The sequence below is a fragment of the Platichthys flesus genome, chromosome 11 (assembly GCF_949316205.1).
Source record: "Platichthys flesus chromosome 11, fPlaFle2.1, whole genome shotgun sequence".
Classification (NCBI taxonomy): domain Eukaryota; kingdom Metazoa; phylum Chordata; class Actinopteri; order Pleuronectiformes; family Pleuronectidae; genus Platichthys; species Platichthys flesus.
The window spans coordinates 25,519,719-25,536,852 of NC_084955.1; the positions used below are offsets into that span (position 1 = coordinate 25,519,719).

Consider the following 17,134-nt stretch of genomic DNA (forward strand, 5'->3'; position numbering starts at 1 on the left):
CTCCTCTAGCGCTTTGTGGTAGTGTGTGTTTGTGTGTGTGTGTGTCCGTCTCCATTGATTTACTCCTCATGTCATTAGTGTGAATGATGGATGAGCTGCTGGGGGGGGGGGGGGGGGGGGTAAAGACATGAACGAGATACAAGACCAAACATCTGGTGTAAGAAATGTAAACATCTGCCCCCGGCCGAACAAGCATCTTGTTTCTTTTCCTTGGTTTGATGCTGGATGGTTTTAGCTAATGTCTGATATAGGGCGGCACGGTGGAGCAGCGGGCGGCACGATCCCAGTTCACCTGAGGGGGGGAGGGGGAATTGCATGTTTTTGAAGTCCACCTGCAGATCGGGGTTAGGTTGAGTGGAGACTCTAAATTGGCTTAATGGTTGTTTGGTTCTTTAGTCTCAAACCCTCCTCCTCCATGTTAGCAGATGGGACATGAACCAAACTATTAAAATCCAAGTAGACGTTAAATAAGATGTTTCTGTCATTTCAGCTCGTTCTTCTCTCCCTGATGTTTGTTCAAGTGTTTCTGAGCAGTTTGGTTTGAATCAGTTATTTTCAGGGTGAAATGTCCTGATTGACAGCTGACACTGACTCCTGATTGGCTCCTCAGACTCTGGGTTGAACCTCATGACAGGAAGGTGAGTCGTTAAACCACCGGTCATCAGCAGAAACAAGTTCTTGGGGTTGTGAACTTGATCCGAGGGAAGTTTTGTAACGATGACATTAAAGGTTTTAATTGGGAACATTTCCCTTCTTCTTCTTCTTCAGGTTTAATCGTTCCCTTGTGGGTCGTGAGCTTCCTGTTGCCGCCCGACAGGTGATTCATGACTCGTTCCCTCCAGAGTCAAAACGCTCTCTGCACCTCGTGGTCCGAACCCGTCTGTGAGTCTGCAGCGGCTCAGAGCATCGAACTGTGACTCATCAAGTCATCGGTCAGCAGCCGGTGTGGAAATAGAGCAGAGGTTTCACCGCGGTGTGAAATCTGTGAGCGACAGCTGCAGGTTCGTTCAGGGACGAGCTCGTGGTCCGAAAATTCCCCCTCGGAAAGAGCAAAGGTCGCGACCTGGATGTTTGACTAATCTGTTCTGAAGCTTGCTGCTGAGTCATGCTTCAGATCTGCTCTCACTCTCTGAGCTCGGTTTTCTATTGGATTAAAAGATAAAAGAGTCGTTTGTCTCCTGGTTTGACCTTTTGTCTCCTGTAGAGAGAGACAAGAGGACAGAGAGACGAGGGGGGGGAGCAGGCTCCAGTCGACCACAGGATGTTGTGTTGTTTTCTCATTTATAAATTTACCTTTAAGGTAAGATAAATAAATAAACAACGAATAACTGCATCTTACAGGAGTTCAAAAAGACACGTGAATAAAAAGCATCTGGCTTCAGTCTCGACCAATTAGAGCCTTGAAATCTATGAAGAAGGTTTTAAAATGGACCAATACCAGAACAGGGAGCCAGCGAATGGAATGATAGAATTCAAGATGTACCTATTTTATATATCCATACACATATGTCTCGAGTTTGGAAAATATTCTTCTAATTATGTCGATACTTCAATTTTTTTTATTAAATTAACTAATGAACTAATGAGACACTGTAGCGCTCAGAACTGTCAAAGCCTGAAACTGCAGTTAAATTCAGTTGCACCAGATTTCACACAATCATAAATATCAGTCCTCTGAATATGTCTAATTATTTTCATCTATATCCGTAAATTATCCTGGAAAATCTGTCGATGTCGAAGGAGCTGCCTCCTGATCTGCATCAGGCATAAAGATAATAATATCATGTTTCTACATCAGATCAGCTGGGTTGGCTCCTCTGTCAGTGTGTGTCTGTGTGTGTGTCAGTGTGTCAGTGTGTGTCTGTGTGTGTGTCAGAATGAACCCACACACTGATCTAATTATCTTGCAGAAATTAAGTTAGCGATGAGCCGCACCCAGCAGACTCACACAGGAGGAAACACAAGCCTCCATCGGACCAACACAACAACACAACAACCGGCTCAGTCCCATGTGAGGGTCCACCCTGTGTGTCCCCTCTCAGTGAAGACAAGTCACAGGTTTGAATCTGAGTCCCAGTGGAGACACTTCAGATCAGATCGCCTGCAGGGACGTGGAGGCCTTTGTCTCTCAGGGACAGGAAGTGTGGCGACTGTCCCTCAAACAATGTCTGCAGCGTCCAGCTGGACAAGAGACTGAGCCACACCCGAGCCTGTGAGGTTATTATTAGAGACCTGTTGAGCCATGAGTGTGTGTGTCTGTCCGAGACATGAGCTCCACCAGCTGCCCCCGCCAGCTGACGACCCCGTGGTCACCGCAGCCTGTCCAGGGCGGCTCGGGCATGGAACTCCCCCCCACCCACCATTGTCCCCACAACAAATTTTCTTTTTATATCTCCTCGAGATGGTGTTTCAGTTTGACGGCAGGACTTATTGATTTCACACGTTCACACTCAAACGGTCCCCGCTTGTGCTCAAACCACGAGGGCGGGACAATTCATTCGTCATCACTGCACCCGGCGTTCTATTGGTCGGGTGTTTTGATGGACAGAAGAAACGCAGCAGATCAGAGGAGAAATCCGAGAGCAGACGTGTCACATGTGGAGAAGAAGAAAGATCACGAGAGCGAGTGCAAGCGGCAACAAATCTGAGTGCAAGTGGACAGAACCCGTTCCTGGTTTCTATTGTTTCTATTGAAGCGTAAAACTCCTTCTTCAGCCCCTGAGGTTTGATCTCAGTGATTAGAAACACAAACCTTTGCTCCTCTTTCTACTGTTGGTTCATGTTTTTTTTTACAGTGTAACATTGCATATATATAATGCAGAGAAGTTTTTCTTTCTTTCTTTGTTCTATTTTTATTTTAGAGGTTATAGAGTTTGTTCCAAACAGAAAAACTGAGCTCCCTCTTGGTTGTTGTTGAATAAAGTATTTGAGTAAATGTACGTATTTACTTTGCAGCACTGGTCTTGTGTTAACTCTGGATTTAACAGAATGAAGTTGTGTCTATGAACACATGTCAGGATGTGTGTGTGTGTGTGTGTGGGTGGGTGGGGGGGGGTCGTTTCTCTGAAGGTGATTAACGTTGACGTTCAAGTTTCCCTGTGATCACTAAATAATTATTCTTAGTTCAAACGCAGCTCAGATCTGTTTCCACGTCATCTCTTAATATTCATCCTCTGATTCGATGAAGGAAATTATTGAACGAGTCAAGTTGATGAAACACAACAAAACATTTTCATGTGATTTATCTGCAGGAAACTAAGTTAGTTATTTTTAGAAAATCATCTAGAACAATATTTAATCTTTAAAATCCTGCTGTACTGTGTGCTGTGAGTTCAGTAAAGATACACATGCTTCATTTTTTAAAGTTTGTTTTGGGTCTTGTGAATTTTATTATTCTGTTATATAACTCATTGTTTTATTGTATATTAAAATCATATTGTTCTTATTTGAAAGTGTCAGTTATGTGTTAATTGGTTAAAAAGCTTAGTATATTCCAAGGACAGCAGAAAGTACCTGATCCTTTGCTTGTGGGCACATCGGCAGCGTCCTGCAACACACACCCAGCATTAGAGCGACCTCTAGTGGTGGCGGGGCAGAAACACAGGCGCTCACCAGGAACGACACAAAGTCAAACGTGTGTGAAGGTCAACTTGTCTATTTAATATATAAAATACGGTAAAACATACGCAAAAAGGGGGGAAGGGGGAGGGGGACCAATGGATACTTTGGTACAATAACAAACACTTCTTTTGTAAAAGCAGTATAGAATTTGTAATAACATATCAGTGCATACTTTATTTATGAAAATATACACAAATTGTATATCATTCTCCAAAAACAACAAAAAAAGTATCTTTACAACAGAAAAGCAGACTAGCCGAACACAATATATTAGCTATAATTTATTTTAAACTTTTTTTTTTCTTCAATTTCCATGTTTTTTTTCTTAAATGTATTTCTGTGTGTTGTATATTTGTGTCGATATTACATTTTATTTCCTATAACATGACTCAACTCTTGTCTTGTTTTGAAACGCCCATGCATTGACATCATTGTGTCTGGTCAGAAATAAGTTACATGTGTCACACTGCTGACCCCCCCACCCCCCCGCCCCCCCGCCCCACTTCCTGTCACCACGGTTGGACGCAGGTTTGTACATCGGACTCATAAGTTGCAGCATTGAAGCGTTTTGTCGACTCCGGCCACGTGCACGCTAACACCGCTACGCTCCAATCGTGCAACATTAGTAACACACCCTTTTTTTTTAAAAGAACAAAAACAAAATAACCAAAAACAAATCCCAAAAAGATGAAAACAAAAATATATCTATAGAATATTTGTAATATCATAAAATAAAATAAAATTCCAAATAAAAACAAGATGTCTAACCTACACCAAAAAAAAAAAAGAAACGCAGATTTCCTCTTGACAGCTGTGCCGTCAGTGACAGCTGAGGTAATGATGATAATAATAATATCTCAGAGAACAATTAGAACAAACTGTCACCAGCACAAATTAACACTGGAAAGTGAGTGAGACCTCTACACATCATTATACAGGAGCAACAAGTTTTCCTCTTTTTATCCTGGGGGGAGTTTCAGGTTCCCTTAAACTATTTTTCAGCTCGATTGTCTTTGTGTTTTGTGACCGCGGCGCCCCCTAGTGTAGTTCTGGAGAACGCATCAGTGCTTTGTTAGCGGCTCTCGCTCGGACCAATCAACTCCCGCGAGTCGAGGGGATTCGTTTCCTTTCCTATCTGGACGAACATATGGCTTCAGGCCTTGAACGAGGGGTCAAGTTTCTCTTTTTGTTCGAAGCTCAGGGCAACAACAGTCATAACAGTCAAGTGCTTACACTCGAGGAGAGAGAGAGAGAGAGAGAGAGAGAGAGAGAGAGAGAGAGAGAGAGAGAGAGAGAGAGAGAGAGAGTGGAGGTTGTGAAAAGCAAACTCGTCAGAGAGTTAACGATTGAGCGACAGAAAAATGAGTAGATGAAGGGAGGAGAAGATGATGGGAGAAGAGGAGGATGATGGGAAGAGAGGATTATGATGGGAGGAGGATGTTGGGAGTTGAAGGAGGGGGTGGTGGTGGGGATGGGGGGGTCATGTTTCCCGTTGAAATGACCCACAGATAATTTGACTTATTGTGAGTTTTCAGTGCTGACACCCGCTGTCTGGACGGAGTAAACAGAGAGGGAGTGTGTAATGAGATGTGTGTGTGTGTGTCTGTGTGTGTGTGGTCTGGATAATCCTAAGAGATGGAGGGGGGGGGGTGTTGATGAAAGTGAGTGACAGGGGTGACAGGGAGGTGATGAGGGCGGTGGCTGGTTGTTGACATGTCTGCGTTGGATTTGGAAAGTCGTCATTAAAAGATCAGGACTCGTTCTGAAACCTCAGGCTTAATGGGGGGGGGGGGGGGGGGGGAAGGTCAGAGAGAGAAATAGATAAGGGGAGAAATAAATAGAGGAATCTGTTTGACCAGAGTTTTTGGAAATCCAGTCACTAAACGCCGTGAACATCAGAAGTAGAAAAGTGACATCCTTCAGAGTCGTCTCCTTTTTACAAGACTTCGGCCAATCAGCGACTTCCTCTGAACACACACACATGGCTTTCAACTGAGGAGGAGGAGGAGGAGAAGGAGGAGGAGGAGGAGGAGGAAGAGGAGGAGGAGGAAGAGGAGGAGGAGCACACACCATCTCTGTGTGCGTCCTGAAGTTTGATATGTTTGTGAGACAAAACGCTGGCACTTTTTGTTCTGACGTGGCAAATACACAACACTTTGATATGTCACAACAAAAATCACTTCATCATAATAATATTAATAATAGTAATAAAACCAACAGAGAGTAAACAGCAGATCTCTCTGAACGACATCGTGTGAAAACAGGGTTCAGCTCTTCACTGATTATCAACTCATGTTAATAAAACTTTCATTTCTTTACCTTTATTCTCTTTTAAATGATAAAGAGTTTGTGAAATATTTCTTCACAAGGTTTGTTCATCTTTACATTCATAACCTTCCACGAAGGTTGTATTTCCCTCGTTAGTTTACTTATATGCACGATTACATAAAAACTACAGGACGGGTTATTATGAAACTTTTATTATACTTAATTCAATTTTGCTTGTATTTCATTTTCTTTTGCTTGAATGTTTATGTTTTTATACATCAACAAAGTCAACTTCTAATTTAATAGCGGGAGCTCCAACTGCTGATAAATAACTTTAAATAAACTACAAATAAAATGTATTTGGGGGACTTAATTTTAAAAAAGTGCAAAATTGTGTTTGTGTTGTTGTTGCTGATTGTTTTGCATTTGGATTTAAAGCCAGCCAGGTGTATGTGAGTCACCCGGGAGTGCACGTGCAGCATGTGTGTGTGTGTGTCAGGGGTTGGGGGGGGGGGTTCAGGGGGATTAAGGTAAAGTGCGCTCCGAACCAACGCTCACTCTAAACAGTCCGAGTCACCAGGCTTCTCCTTCCCTTTCCGCCTCTTTAGCGCCCTCTCATGGACATCTTACACTTTATATACAGGCATAAATAATAATGAAAAAGAGGCCGAACCACTAAGAATCAACAAGTTTGCTTCTTTTCTGTTCGTTGAGGGATATCCTGCCGAATATATAGTTTATATATACAATCCCTGTCGTCTGCCTGCGGCCTCCGGGGGCAGCGCTGCGCTCGCTGCCGCCTGAAGCTGTTTAAATATATACTTATATATGATCTTATGTTTTTTAACCTTCAAAACACCTTATCCCTGTCACACAAAAGCCACAAAGGTTACAGATTGCTTATATACACGGTGCCTCACGTTTCTCCTCTGTGGACATCAGCTTTCTATTCAAAACACGAGTCGCTTCACAAAAATAGTTTCTGCTGTGCATTGCAGGTGAAATCGAGAATGAAGATTTGCCCAAATTGCTTTGTTTAAAAAAAAAAGAAGAAACACACACGCGCACACACACACACACACACAAAACCATTTGAGGTAACAAAACCGTCTACACACGCACACACACATCAAACACACACACACACGTTGTTCTCAGCAGGTGACACGATGTGGGCAGGTGAAGTATCTGTGTCATGTGACGCTGAGCTCGTCCCTGATTCAAAGAAAAGTCGTTTTACCTCGGCAACAAATCACGTTCCTCGATTTTACAGCTGATCTGCATGTTGGGGTGGGGGGGGGGGGGGGGCAGTCTTGTGCAGGGCCGAAGTGTCGAGCACGTCAGGTGACCACGTCCACTGGCCCGGCCGGGGGGATGGGGGGGGGAGGGAGGGAGAGTTTTTCTTGTAGTGTCTTCATCAGGTTGAAAAGCGAAACAAATCCAAACTCTATAACGATAACAGTCAAGACAGAGGGACACAAACTCCACGCTTAAAAAAGAAGAAGAAGAAGAAGAAGAAGAAGAAGAAGAAGCAGAAGAAGAAGAAGAAGAAGAAGAAGAAGAAGAAGGAGAAGAAGAAGAAGAAGAAGAAGAAGAAGAAGAAGAAGAAGAAGAAGAAGAAGAAGAAGAAGAAGAAGAACAAGAAGAACAAGAAGAACAAGAAGAAGAAGAAGAGCGTCCCCGGCTCTGAGAGGAGGAACATCTGGAGCGACAGCAGCACACGCGTGTAGCCGCTCCGTCTGAATGCAGCTGTGTCCTGCTCCACATGTGGAGGAGCGGCGAGGATCCACCAGCTGCTGCTCCAACACGCCAACACGCCAACACGCCAACACGTCCAAGTGGCCGAACTCAAGGGTTTGACTTTCCACTGGGGTCTGATAAGAAAACTCATTCACCTCCATTCAAACAGAAGAAAGTCCGTCGTGGCATTACTCTGAAAAACGATCCCTGGTTTGGTGGCTTGACCCCTCAGGGTTTGAAGTGTGTGTGTGTGTGTGTGTGTGTGGGGGGGGGGGTCAAAGTTTATTATTAGAGTTCCAATGTGTGTATGAGCATCGTCATACGAGTGTGTGTCCACACGTGCAACATGAGAGGGTGTCCGCATGCTGTTTGTGTGTGAGGACTCCTGTGTGGACGGGACAGGGTCAAGGGCGGGTGTAGTGTGTGTGTGTGTGTGTGTGTGTGTGTGTGTGCACAGGGAGGGGGGGGCTGGTGTGGGCACGTACAAAAGCCACAAGTACACATCTCCGTCCTCCGTCCTCCGTCCCTCGTCCCTCTATGTGACCCAGGACTCCAGTCTCATCCTCTTGACGTTGGTCCCGTCCTGCTCCTGGGGCTCGGCCGACGAGGGGCGCAGGAGGACCATGGTGGGCTGCTGGGCCCCGGCCCCGCCCTGGTGGAAGGCCACGCCCCCCGCCCGGCCCTGGGCGCCGTCGTCCCGGTCGCTGCCCTCGTACGAGCTGCCGTTGCTACTGAGGCTGTCGACGGGCGAGCGGCCCTGCCCCCCCGCCTCCAGGCGCAGGTTCCCGGGGTAGGCGACCGACACCAGACCTTGACCCTGGATGTGACCCTGGCCCCCTCCGCCCCCCCCGCTGGTGGAGCTGGGAGTGTGGCGGTCGCGGCTGGGCGAGCTGGGCTCCGTCTTGATGTTGAGGTTGGGGTTGGTGTTGCCGATCAGCGCGGCGCCCTGAGATATGTGGACCGGCCTGGAGAGACGGAGAGAGAGAGGAGAGGAGGAGGGAGAGGAGGAGGGAGAGAAGGAGGAGGTCAGGGAGGTGTTCTCCATGAGAGCACATCTTCATCACACATAACGCATCACATCTTAATAAGAAGCCACGACGCCCAGGCAGCGCTACACACCAGCAGGCGGAGGCTGGGGTGGACACACAACAACAAACATGTCACACACATGCACAGTGCATGAGCCATGCAGGTTCTTCTCCTCACACGGGTCATGTGTGTGTCACACACACAGTTACACAGGAGGTTAGAAGCTCAGGACATCATGTCCCTAAGAGCTTCACTCTGTGTCCCTACCTGCCTCTACTCTTCACCTCCACCCTCAAATTCCTCCTCCTCTTCTTCCTCCTCCTCCTCCTCCTGTCGGCTGGAGACTGAGTCCAAACTGTCTCTACTCTTCATCCCTCCACCCTCACACTCCTCCTCTCCTCCTCTTCCTCCTCCTCCCCCTGTTGGCTGGAGGCTGAGTTCAACCTGCCTCTACTCTTCATCCCTCCACCCTCACACTCCTCCTCCTCCTCCTCTTCCTGTCGGCTGGAGGCTGAGTTCAATCTGCCTCAACTCTTCACCTCCACCCTCAAATTCCTCCTCCTCCTCTTCCTCCTCCTCCCCCTGTCGGCTGGAGGCTGAGTTCAATCTGCCTCAACTCTTCACCTCCACCCTCACACTCCTCCTCCTCCTCCTCTTCCTCTGAGTTCAACCTGTCACTGATCCAGACTTCATGTTTTGCTCCTTTTGACGAAGTCGACAGGATTTTTTTTTTCAGCTTGTGCTTCGTCTCTCTGCCCCCCCCCCCCAATTACTGCCTTGGCCCCTCGGGTGTTTTCTAATATGTCAAATTGGGAGCCATCTGCAGCTCGGCATCTCTAATACTCGCTCAATTACTGGCAGCCTGAGAGGGGAATTTAAGATAAGTCTCCTTCAGGCGATCTGGGCCTGCGACACTCGCTGTCCTCCCCCGTCTGACACACACACACACAGACACACACACACACAGACTCTCTCACACACACAGACACACACACGGATCCCTCGGTGGTGGTGAGGCTCACGTCGTCTCCCTCGTACCCACTTCATCAACCCGGAGCCTCGAGGCCCGGTGCAGGTAGATGGATGGCGGTGCCACAGGGGGGCCGTCGCCTTGGCGAGAGAAAATGGCCGAATCAGCAGGCCGGTGACAGTGATGAAGGCTGCTACCCCCCCCCCCCCCCGCCTCCGTTACTCCAGAGCGCTAACACAACAGCGAGCGCAGCCAGAAGCAGACACTTAGTTACACTGGGTGAGACTGGGCCGTGTTTCCCAGAGTGCTTTGCTTCGCTGAGGAACAACGAGCTGCTCGAACTTCTATTGGACTCAGATCAGATTCACTGAGACGCTCCTGGACCTCGACTCACATCCGACCATCTGTCTACTGCTGATCTCAGATCTGCTTCTTCTCTTTTGAGTCTCATGTTCTCAAGTACATGTTCACCTGACTTCAAACTGAATAAATATAAACAGAAAGGGAAGTTTGCGCTCTCAGTGTTTATGGAGGATTATTCGATTTTTGGTCAAATGCAGGATTAAAGTGAGAATTTGTCCCTGTTAGTGAGCAACAGCGCCCCCTGCAGCCTCATGTGGTGATTAACTCTGTTGGAGTTTTTCTGTCTGTCTATCGATGTGAGAGCTGCTGCTGTAACACATATCTTCTCTGGTGTTTAATAACTTCTAAGTCTTTGTAACTAATCTACAGTTCAGCTCTGAGGTCTTAGTTCAGTATTTTCGTCTGAAATTGTCGCACATTTAAAAACAGATTGTGTTGATCATGTTTTCACAGCGACGCCAAAACCTGTTGTCCATCAGTAAAGTTTTTTATCTTCTGCTGTTTCTCAGGATCGACTGATTCTCTGAAACTAGATTTCTTCTTCTCACTGTTTGGCCTCAGTGCTGCTGGTGAATCAAACTGAACCACTGCTGTTGAGAGGATTTGATTTAGCTCTGACTCCAGGTGTCAGAGTGAGCTGGTCCTCTGAGGACCGTTTATCGAGCAGCGCGGAGGTTCCTCTGTGCAGCAGAGACTCTGGGAGAGCGGGGGGGCCGTGTGAAGTGTAGAGAGTACAGTACCAGCAGAGGCCGTCCTCCCTGCCAAAGAGCAAGTTGGACTGAGAGGCCAGGCTGTGGAGGGAGGTGGAAAAAGACACAAGCAGGTTTCAGAAAGCCAGAACAGCAGGGGGGGGGGGGTCCACACATTGTTAGTCAAAGAACCAACCGGGCCGACAGCTGCTCCCGCCACACTGAGAGCTGTGGACGGCAGGAAGTGTTTAAGCCGGTGCTGACAGGAAGTTGACAGACGTCCACACGCGATGCATTTCTTAACAGTCAGCAGCAAGAGACGTGAACATCTCTGTCTTTCTGTGGAGCTGGAAGGAGCCGCTGGGAATCCCCCTCGTTAAAGGAACAAGCTGTGAATTCACTGTGTTTAAAGACTCTGAATTCAGAGGCTCTGCTCCCACTTACTGCTCCAATAACAGAGAGAAGAACCTTCATCCTCCGGGTGTAAGAACCCAACGTGATTTCTGACACCGTGAAGGTTCAGTCTGATATTTAATTTATATTAAATCACCGTGATGAGTAAACAGGTCGTATAAATTCAAATCACTCGTGGTTTCTGGGAAACACGAGTTGTCAGGGAGGATTGTGTGTGTGTGTGCATCGTGTCCTTCAGACTAACTGTGTCTCCTTCAAGTGATTCACACAACGTGTTCCAAGTGTTTCTGTTGTTTCCTCTGAAACCACAGCCGAGAGAGAGGAGACAGGAGAGTGTGAACAACACAATGAGGTGAAAATGAGCAAAGGGGAGAAGCTTCAGACGTCGATGATCATGTTTCTTTTGGGGCAGATGTGTGTGAGCGGAGGAAGCAAACGCACAAAGCGACAAAGCACAACGTTAAGGTGGAGGCCATCGACTCTGAGAGAAAACATCCTGCGACAAACAGCGTCCAGGGAGCTCGTCTACACAAAGACACAAGTTCAAGTTGACAGCCTGGTGTGGGGGGGGGGGGCCGTGACATTAACATTTAGATTGGCGATGGAGGGGGAAGAGGAGTCAACAGGTGTACGCCAAATTAAACTGAGCCTGACAAAAGAGCAGGAAATAAGCAGATAGGCGGAAGAAGTGGAGGATGATTGAAAAGGGGGATGAGAGAGGGGGGGGGGGGTGACAGAAATCATTTCCTCGTGGAGCCGGCGGCGAGGAGAAGTGTGGACGACAGCGAAGGCGAGCCCGGCTGCCAAGCTGTCAATCACCGTTTGATTGGAGGGGCTTGTTCGCTCGCTGCGAGGAAATCTAAAACGAGCCGGAGCAGCCGGGCGGCACCAGCGCCCACATCCGCCCGGCGACATGGTTCCATTCTGCAGAGGAACAGTTTGGCGGGCTGGGAAATCTTCCCGCATTTCTGTGGCGCCCGGTTCTTTGAGGTGACAGTTATTCTGTCGTTCCGATCCCACGCACGACACAGAGAACCTGCCGGTTGCTCGTGGTCGTGTCAGCGCTGACGGGGGGGGAACATCTGGAAACGTCAGGCCTGCAGCGTCATGGCTAAATTTAAAACCCTGCTCGCTCAGACAGGTCCTGAAGGTTGTTCCCCGTGTTCTCAGGAACATCTCGGATTCTTTCTGAAAGTTCTGAATGAATCACTTTCACAACTCACGATTAAAGATTCAGCTGATGGTTTTTATTTCAGGGTCATTTTTCTACAGATGGTTTTTTCTTGGAAAGGAGAAAAATAAACAAACACGAGTTTTTCCAGAGTCTGAGGCGACGTTTTGTTTTGTGTAAAGTTTTGGAGCTGATCAAAGTTCAAAGGTCAAGGTCTCCAGAATCTCGTCACCTCTCTGATTTCTACCATCATGCCCCTCTCATTCATTTGTTTTCTTGTTATTCTCCGTCTCGAGTCCTGTGCCTGTTAGAAACATCATCAACAACATGAAGACACGTTCGATGAGTCTCTGATCTTCAGAGGAGCCCCTGGAGTCACAGCTGCTGTGAACAACAATAAACCTATTATCATATCTTCACGGACAGTTCTCACATTGTCAGACAGAGAAACAAATACCTGTCTCTCCGGTGGCAGCTGCCGCACATCTCGGGTATTTTTATTCTTCTTTAATGTGACGGAGTCGAACAATCTCTTTATTGAACTTTGTGCCGAGACAAATTAGCAGCGATTGTTCCGAACACGAGGATATCAGCATTTAGCGGCTTGTCAGATCATTAATGCATATTTCAAATAATTAAAGGACCCACGAGTGTCACACGCTACTAACTGATCATCAAATACCAAACTGTCTCATTTGATGTTATCTGAATCTAAATAACCGGCTGTGACAGCTGAGCTACATCTTAATTATTCTTTTTAAGTCACTGAAGGGAGTCGCGTCCTCCACGCGTCTGAGGGCCTGAAGCCTCTGAGCGACTGTCACCTGAGAGTGACAGCTGAATGGATGAGCAGTTGTGTGTCAATGCAGTGAGCATGTAGCCGGGGCACAGCGGAGCGCCGGGTCGGTGTTCAGGAGCCAGCGCGGCGCCAGGAGACGCCTTTCATTCCAGAGCCTAACGAGCCGGCGTCACGCTGACACCTCCAACGAGCTGCTCGTCTGAGCTGGAAGGAGACGACTCACACAACCACACCGGAGTCACACCGAGGAACACTCCAGCCTCAGAGCAGCCCAAAGGGAAACGAGGCACAGACACAGCAAAGCACCAACTGGCTTCACACGTTCGATTCCCATCTCTCTGAACTCTCTCTCTGCGGTATCGAGCCGCTTCGCCTCAGAGCTCAGGCGATAGGTCGACAGGCAGAAGGGGCGGAGCTATCGTGACATTCACCTCAGGTTAGCAGCGAAACTGGAGATGCAGTTAACCATCTCGGCGTTCTGTTTCTCTGCACCCCACATGCTGTGGAGACAAAGTGGGGGAGGGGAGGGGGGGGGGGGGACAAAACAAGAGGCTGTTACAAGCTGTTCCCGCAAACCACAGGTTAGCTTAGCTTAGCCACACGGCTAATCTGACTTTTTGTTTTTTAACTAAGAAGCAGCTCTCATCTACGAGGATGTGAAACAGAGAGCTGACAAAATCAAAAACTATAAATATGGGATAATATCTAATTTATGAAACTTATCTAAAGTAGAATTTTAGAAGAAGCTCCACATTCCTCGTCTTAACACAGGAGATGATCCTCTGATATTCTCCCTCTGACTTCACACCTACAGTTTTACAACTTTATTCTTTTAAAGTTACATTTTTCTTTTAAATTCTGACTCTACATACTTACGAATACATTTGAGAAATCTGAAAACTAACACTAATAATTACAGCTATAACTGTTATTACAATATGACATTATCCTCTAATCTTTAAGTGGCAAATAAACTCCGAATAAAACTAAAACATTTGGGTTAATCAACACAAACAAAAACAAAAACGACGACAACTTCCGCACTAAAATATTGTAATGCGATTATTTTTCATAGATAAAAAAATAGTAATGGGATTAATAAAGGGTCATGATTGTGTTTAGATTACATGTTGGGGGGGGGGGGGGGGGGCTGTAGGTGCAGTACGTGCCACAGGGTCTACATCACATCTAGAGCTTGGTCTCAGTTTGGATTTGAGGTCACAGCAGAGGAGAAAGTCCAAAGCTGATCCCAGATCCATTTCCCCTGAACTCCAGCAGAGCGACACAGAGCCACTGACCAGTTCGTCCAACAGCTGACGTCACATGTTTGTTTTTATTTACGAGTCGGACGAATAACAAGTTGGTTCTTTCCGAGGATGTGAGCCAGTCCGGCTTTATCAGTTTGAAATACTGTCAGAAAAAAAAAGAAACCAGCTCGCAGCCTCGCCTCAACCTCCGGGAGCGATGGGACTCCAGTGGGGGGGGGGGGGGGGGGGGGGGGAGATCTAGGTCACGGTGAAGATGAATCAACTGCAGCGGGGGTGATGCTCCGGCTACAGCCTCATATAGACAGAAGTGTGTTGTGTGCATGTGTCGGTGATGAACGGTGGAGGAGTCCGTTGCTTTAGTGCGAAGGTTAAAGTCCCGTCCCGAGAACGAGTTCGTGACAGGAAGGAAAATAAAAAGGAGCTTACACCAAGTTGCTGAGCGACGCCAGGCTCATCTGCTGGGTCTGCTGCTGCTGGTTCAACGCCGGCTGCTGCTGCTGCTGCTGCTGCTGCTGCTGCTGCCAGGCGGCCATGTTGCCAGGCACCAGCCCCGGTGGTGTGAACGTCTGGAGCGCCGTGAGATCTGCACTCGTCAGCTGGTACTCTGAGATTCAGGGGGGGAGGGGGGGGGGGGCAGAGAGAGAGAGAGAAAGAGAGAGAGAGAGAGAGAGAGAGAGAGAGAGAGAGAGAGAGAGAGAGAGAGAGAGAGAGAGAGAGAGGGCGCGGGGGCGGAGGAGATTGTTTAACATCATACATCTTTCGGGTGCATCAATATTAATCAGGCTAATCCATATTAATGGGACCTTTGAAGTGGAATCGCTGCAGACGCTCTCACACAATGAACAAAGTGAATATTCATGGAGGTTTATGGAATCACACAGAGACGGTTTGCAAGTTCTTCTCCAGGACACTTACAATCTTCACACCACACAGTACGATAGGAACATATATCTCTATCTTTCACTTCATGTTAAATCCTTTTTAGTTTCATTCAGTTTCCTGATGTCACCAGAGGGTTCGAGGTCTCACCGGTGTTGTAGGCCGTCTGCATCCCGGAGAACGGCGCCAGGAGACTGGGCGTGGCCACGGAGACCACCGGTGTGGTGAGCGACTGGGATCCGCCTAGCCGCTGAGCATTCTGGGAGGACACAGAGAGGGACAGAGGAAGTTGAGTGTTGGGAGACTGGAGGAGAAAGAGGTGATTAGTGCTACAGTTGGGTGGGGGGGTGGGGGGGGTGCAGAGGTTGTTTAACAGGGTCTACGACGACATGCGGGAAATCTGGATGTCAGAATTCTCGGCTTCTCCTCCACCATCATCTACGTCTCCTCCACATGCAGCACCTCGTTCCTTTTGCCTTTTCTGACTTGACTCCATCTGAGAAGTTCAGGGTTTGAATCCTGAGTCTCGCTAACGAAGCTGAACTGTCGCTGTGAGCTTCACATCCCAACTCGTTCTCTGCTGGATCCTTGCATCTGCTGCTGTAACACCCCCCCCCCCCCCGAGTAGTCTTCTCCTCCTTACAAGGCGCCGGGTGCAGGAGTTGATGATAAAAGTTAACATGTGCTTCCCACTGAGCAGCAGACTGGATGCTCCTAATTACTTTCAGATCTTTCACTGCGTGTTCAGCTTGTTCTGATTCTAGTTTAAAGGAAAACAAAAGTAGTTATCCGTGATTTAATTCCAGCCTCTGCTTTGCAGCTGGAAGAAAAGAAACATGTTCTGAAAAATCTTTATTAATCATCACTTTATTTAGGCTCAGGAGGTTTTCTTGTTTCCCGTTCCCAGAGTTCCCAGAGTTCCCAGCACCTCGTGAACTTTCCTGTGACACTGGGGAAAGTGTCTCACATCTGACACTCCAGCACCGCGTGCCTGTGTGATACAGCGTCACGGTGGAAGGTGTCGAGAGAGGCAACGCTGTGCTGGAGAATCATGCTGACAGGAACACATGCATCAACAGGGGTGATGGAGGGATGAGTGTGTGTCTGTGTGTGTGTGAGAGAATGTGTTAAAGTATGTGCATAAATGTGTGCAGGGAGGTACGCGGGGAACACAGGATGTGAGGCATGTGTTTGTTCTGAGGAATGTCTGTGTGTGTTCCTGCTGAGGAACATGCATGAACACAAGTCAGCATGCATGTGTGAGTGCGTGCATCCTGTGTGTGGGTCAGCGTGTCCAACGTGTGTGTCCAACGTTCTGGGCGTTTCTTCACTCTGATCCTCGGAGCAGCGACACGCAGATGGAGCCACACATGCACATGCTGAGCAGCTTCACACACAGTCAGCTGGGGGCTCTGGTTCCTTGAGGCTGGACTCCACTGCGCCGCAAACACCACTTTTATTTACTGCTACTTGAAAAATGTGCTGCAACAACATTTTCTTCTGAAGTGATATTTTTCTGGAGCAGATTTCTCAGATTAAAAACTGCAGAAAAGACGACGTTAACTTTCTAGAAAACAATCTAATTAAAATCTAACGTTCAAACGGTTTAATATCTGAAGACGTGTGAGGAGCTCAGAGACTCTCACATAAATAACTATTTGATTTTAAAAGTGTGTTAATGGTGAAAGTTGAACAAGATCTTATCTGAGTTCACTCCAGACGTGAAGCAGATTTTTCCCACGATGAGATTACTTCCTCCAATAAAACCCACTGACTGTTTACTTTATTAGTTATTTAAATCTCAGATTTGGATAATATCCAGCTCCTACACTTACTTTGAATTGATTTATTATCAGTTGCATTGATTGAAAGTGATTAAATGTAAAAGCTCGTCCTGAGGGTGGATGTGGAGTCCAGCCTGTG

The 17,134-nt window shown here is 47.4% G+C and overlaps 1 protein-coding gene across 9 annotated transcripts in view; it reads right to left on the reverse strand.

The window, feature by feature from the left end:
• Positions 1–3,639: 3,639 nt before the first annotated feature.
• Positions 3,640–17,134, reverse strand: part of mef2d (myocyte enhancer factor 2d) — a 73,375-nt gene continuing 59,880 nt past the window's right edge. For 5 of the 9 annotated variants that reach the window (XM_062398483.1, XM_062398482.1, XM_062398479.1 and 2 more), the window contains 5 exons: positions 15,362–15,470; positions 14,759–14,936; positions 13,496–13,564; positions 10,732–10,782; positions 3,640–8,594 (listed from right to left, as the gene is read on the reverse strand). In XM_062398483.1, the coding sequence (XP_062254467.1) occupies positions 8,165–8,594; positions 10,732–10,782; positions 13,496–13,564; positions 14,759–14,936; positions 15,362–15,470 (837 nt within the window). In that variant the 3' untranslated portion in view covers positions 3,640–8,164. The remainder of the gene's footprint in view (positions 8,595–10,731; positions 10,783–13,495; positions 13,565–14,758; positions 14,937–15,361; positions 15,471–17,134) is intronic. The other 4 variants (XM_062398485.1, XM_062398487.1, XM_062398486.1 and 1 more) reach the window with 2 other exon arrangements.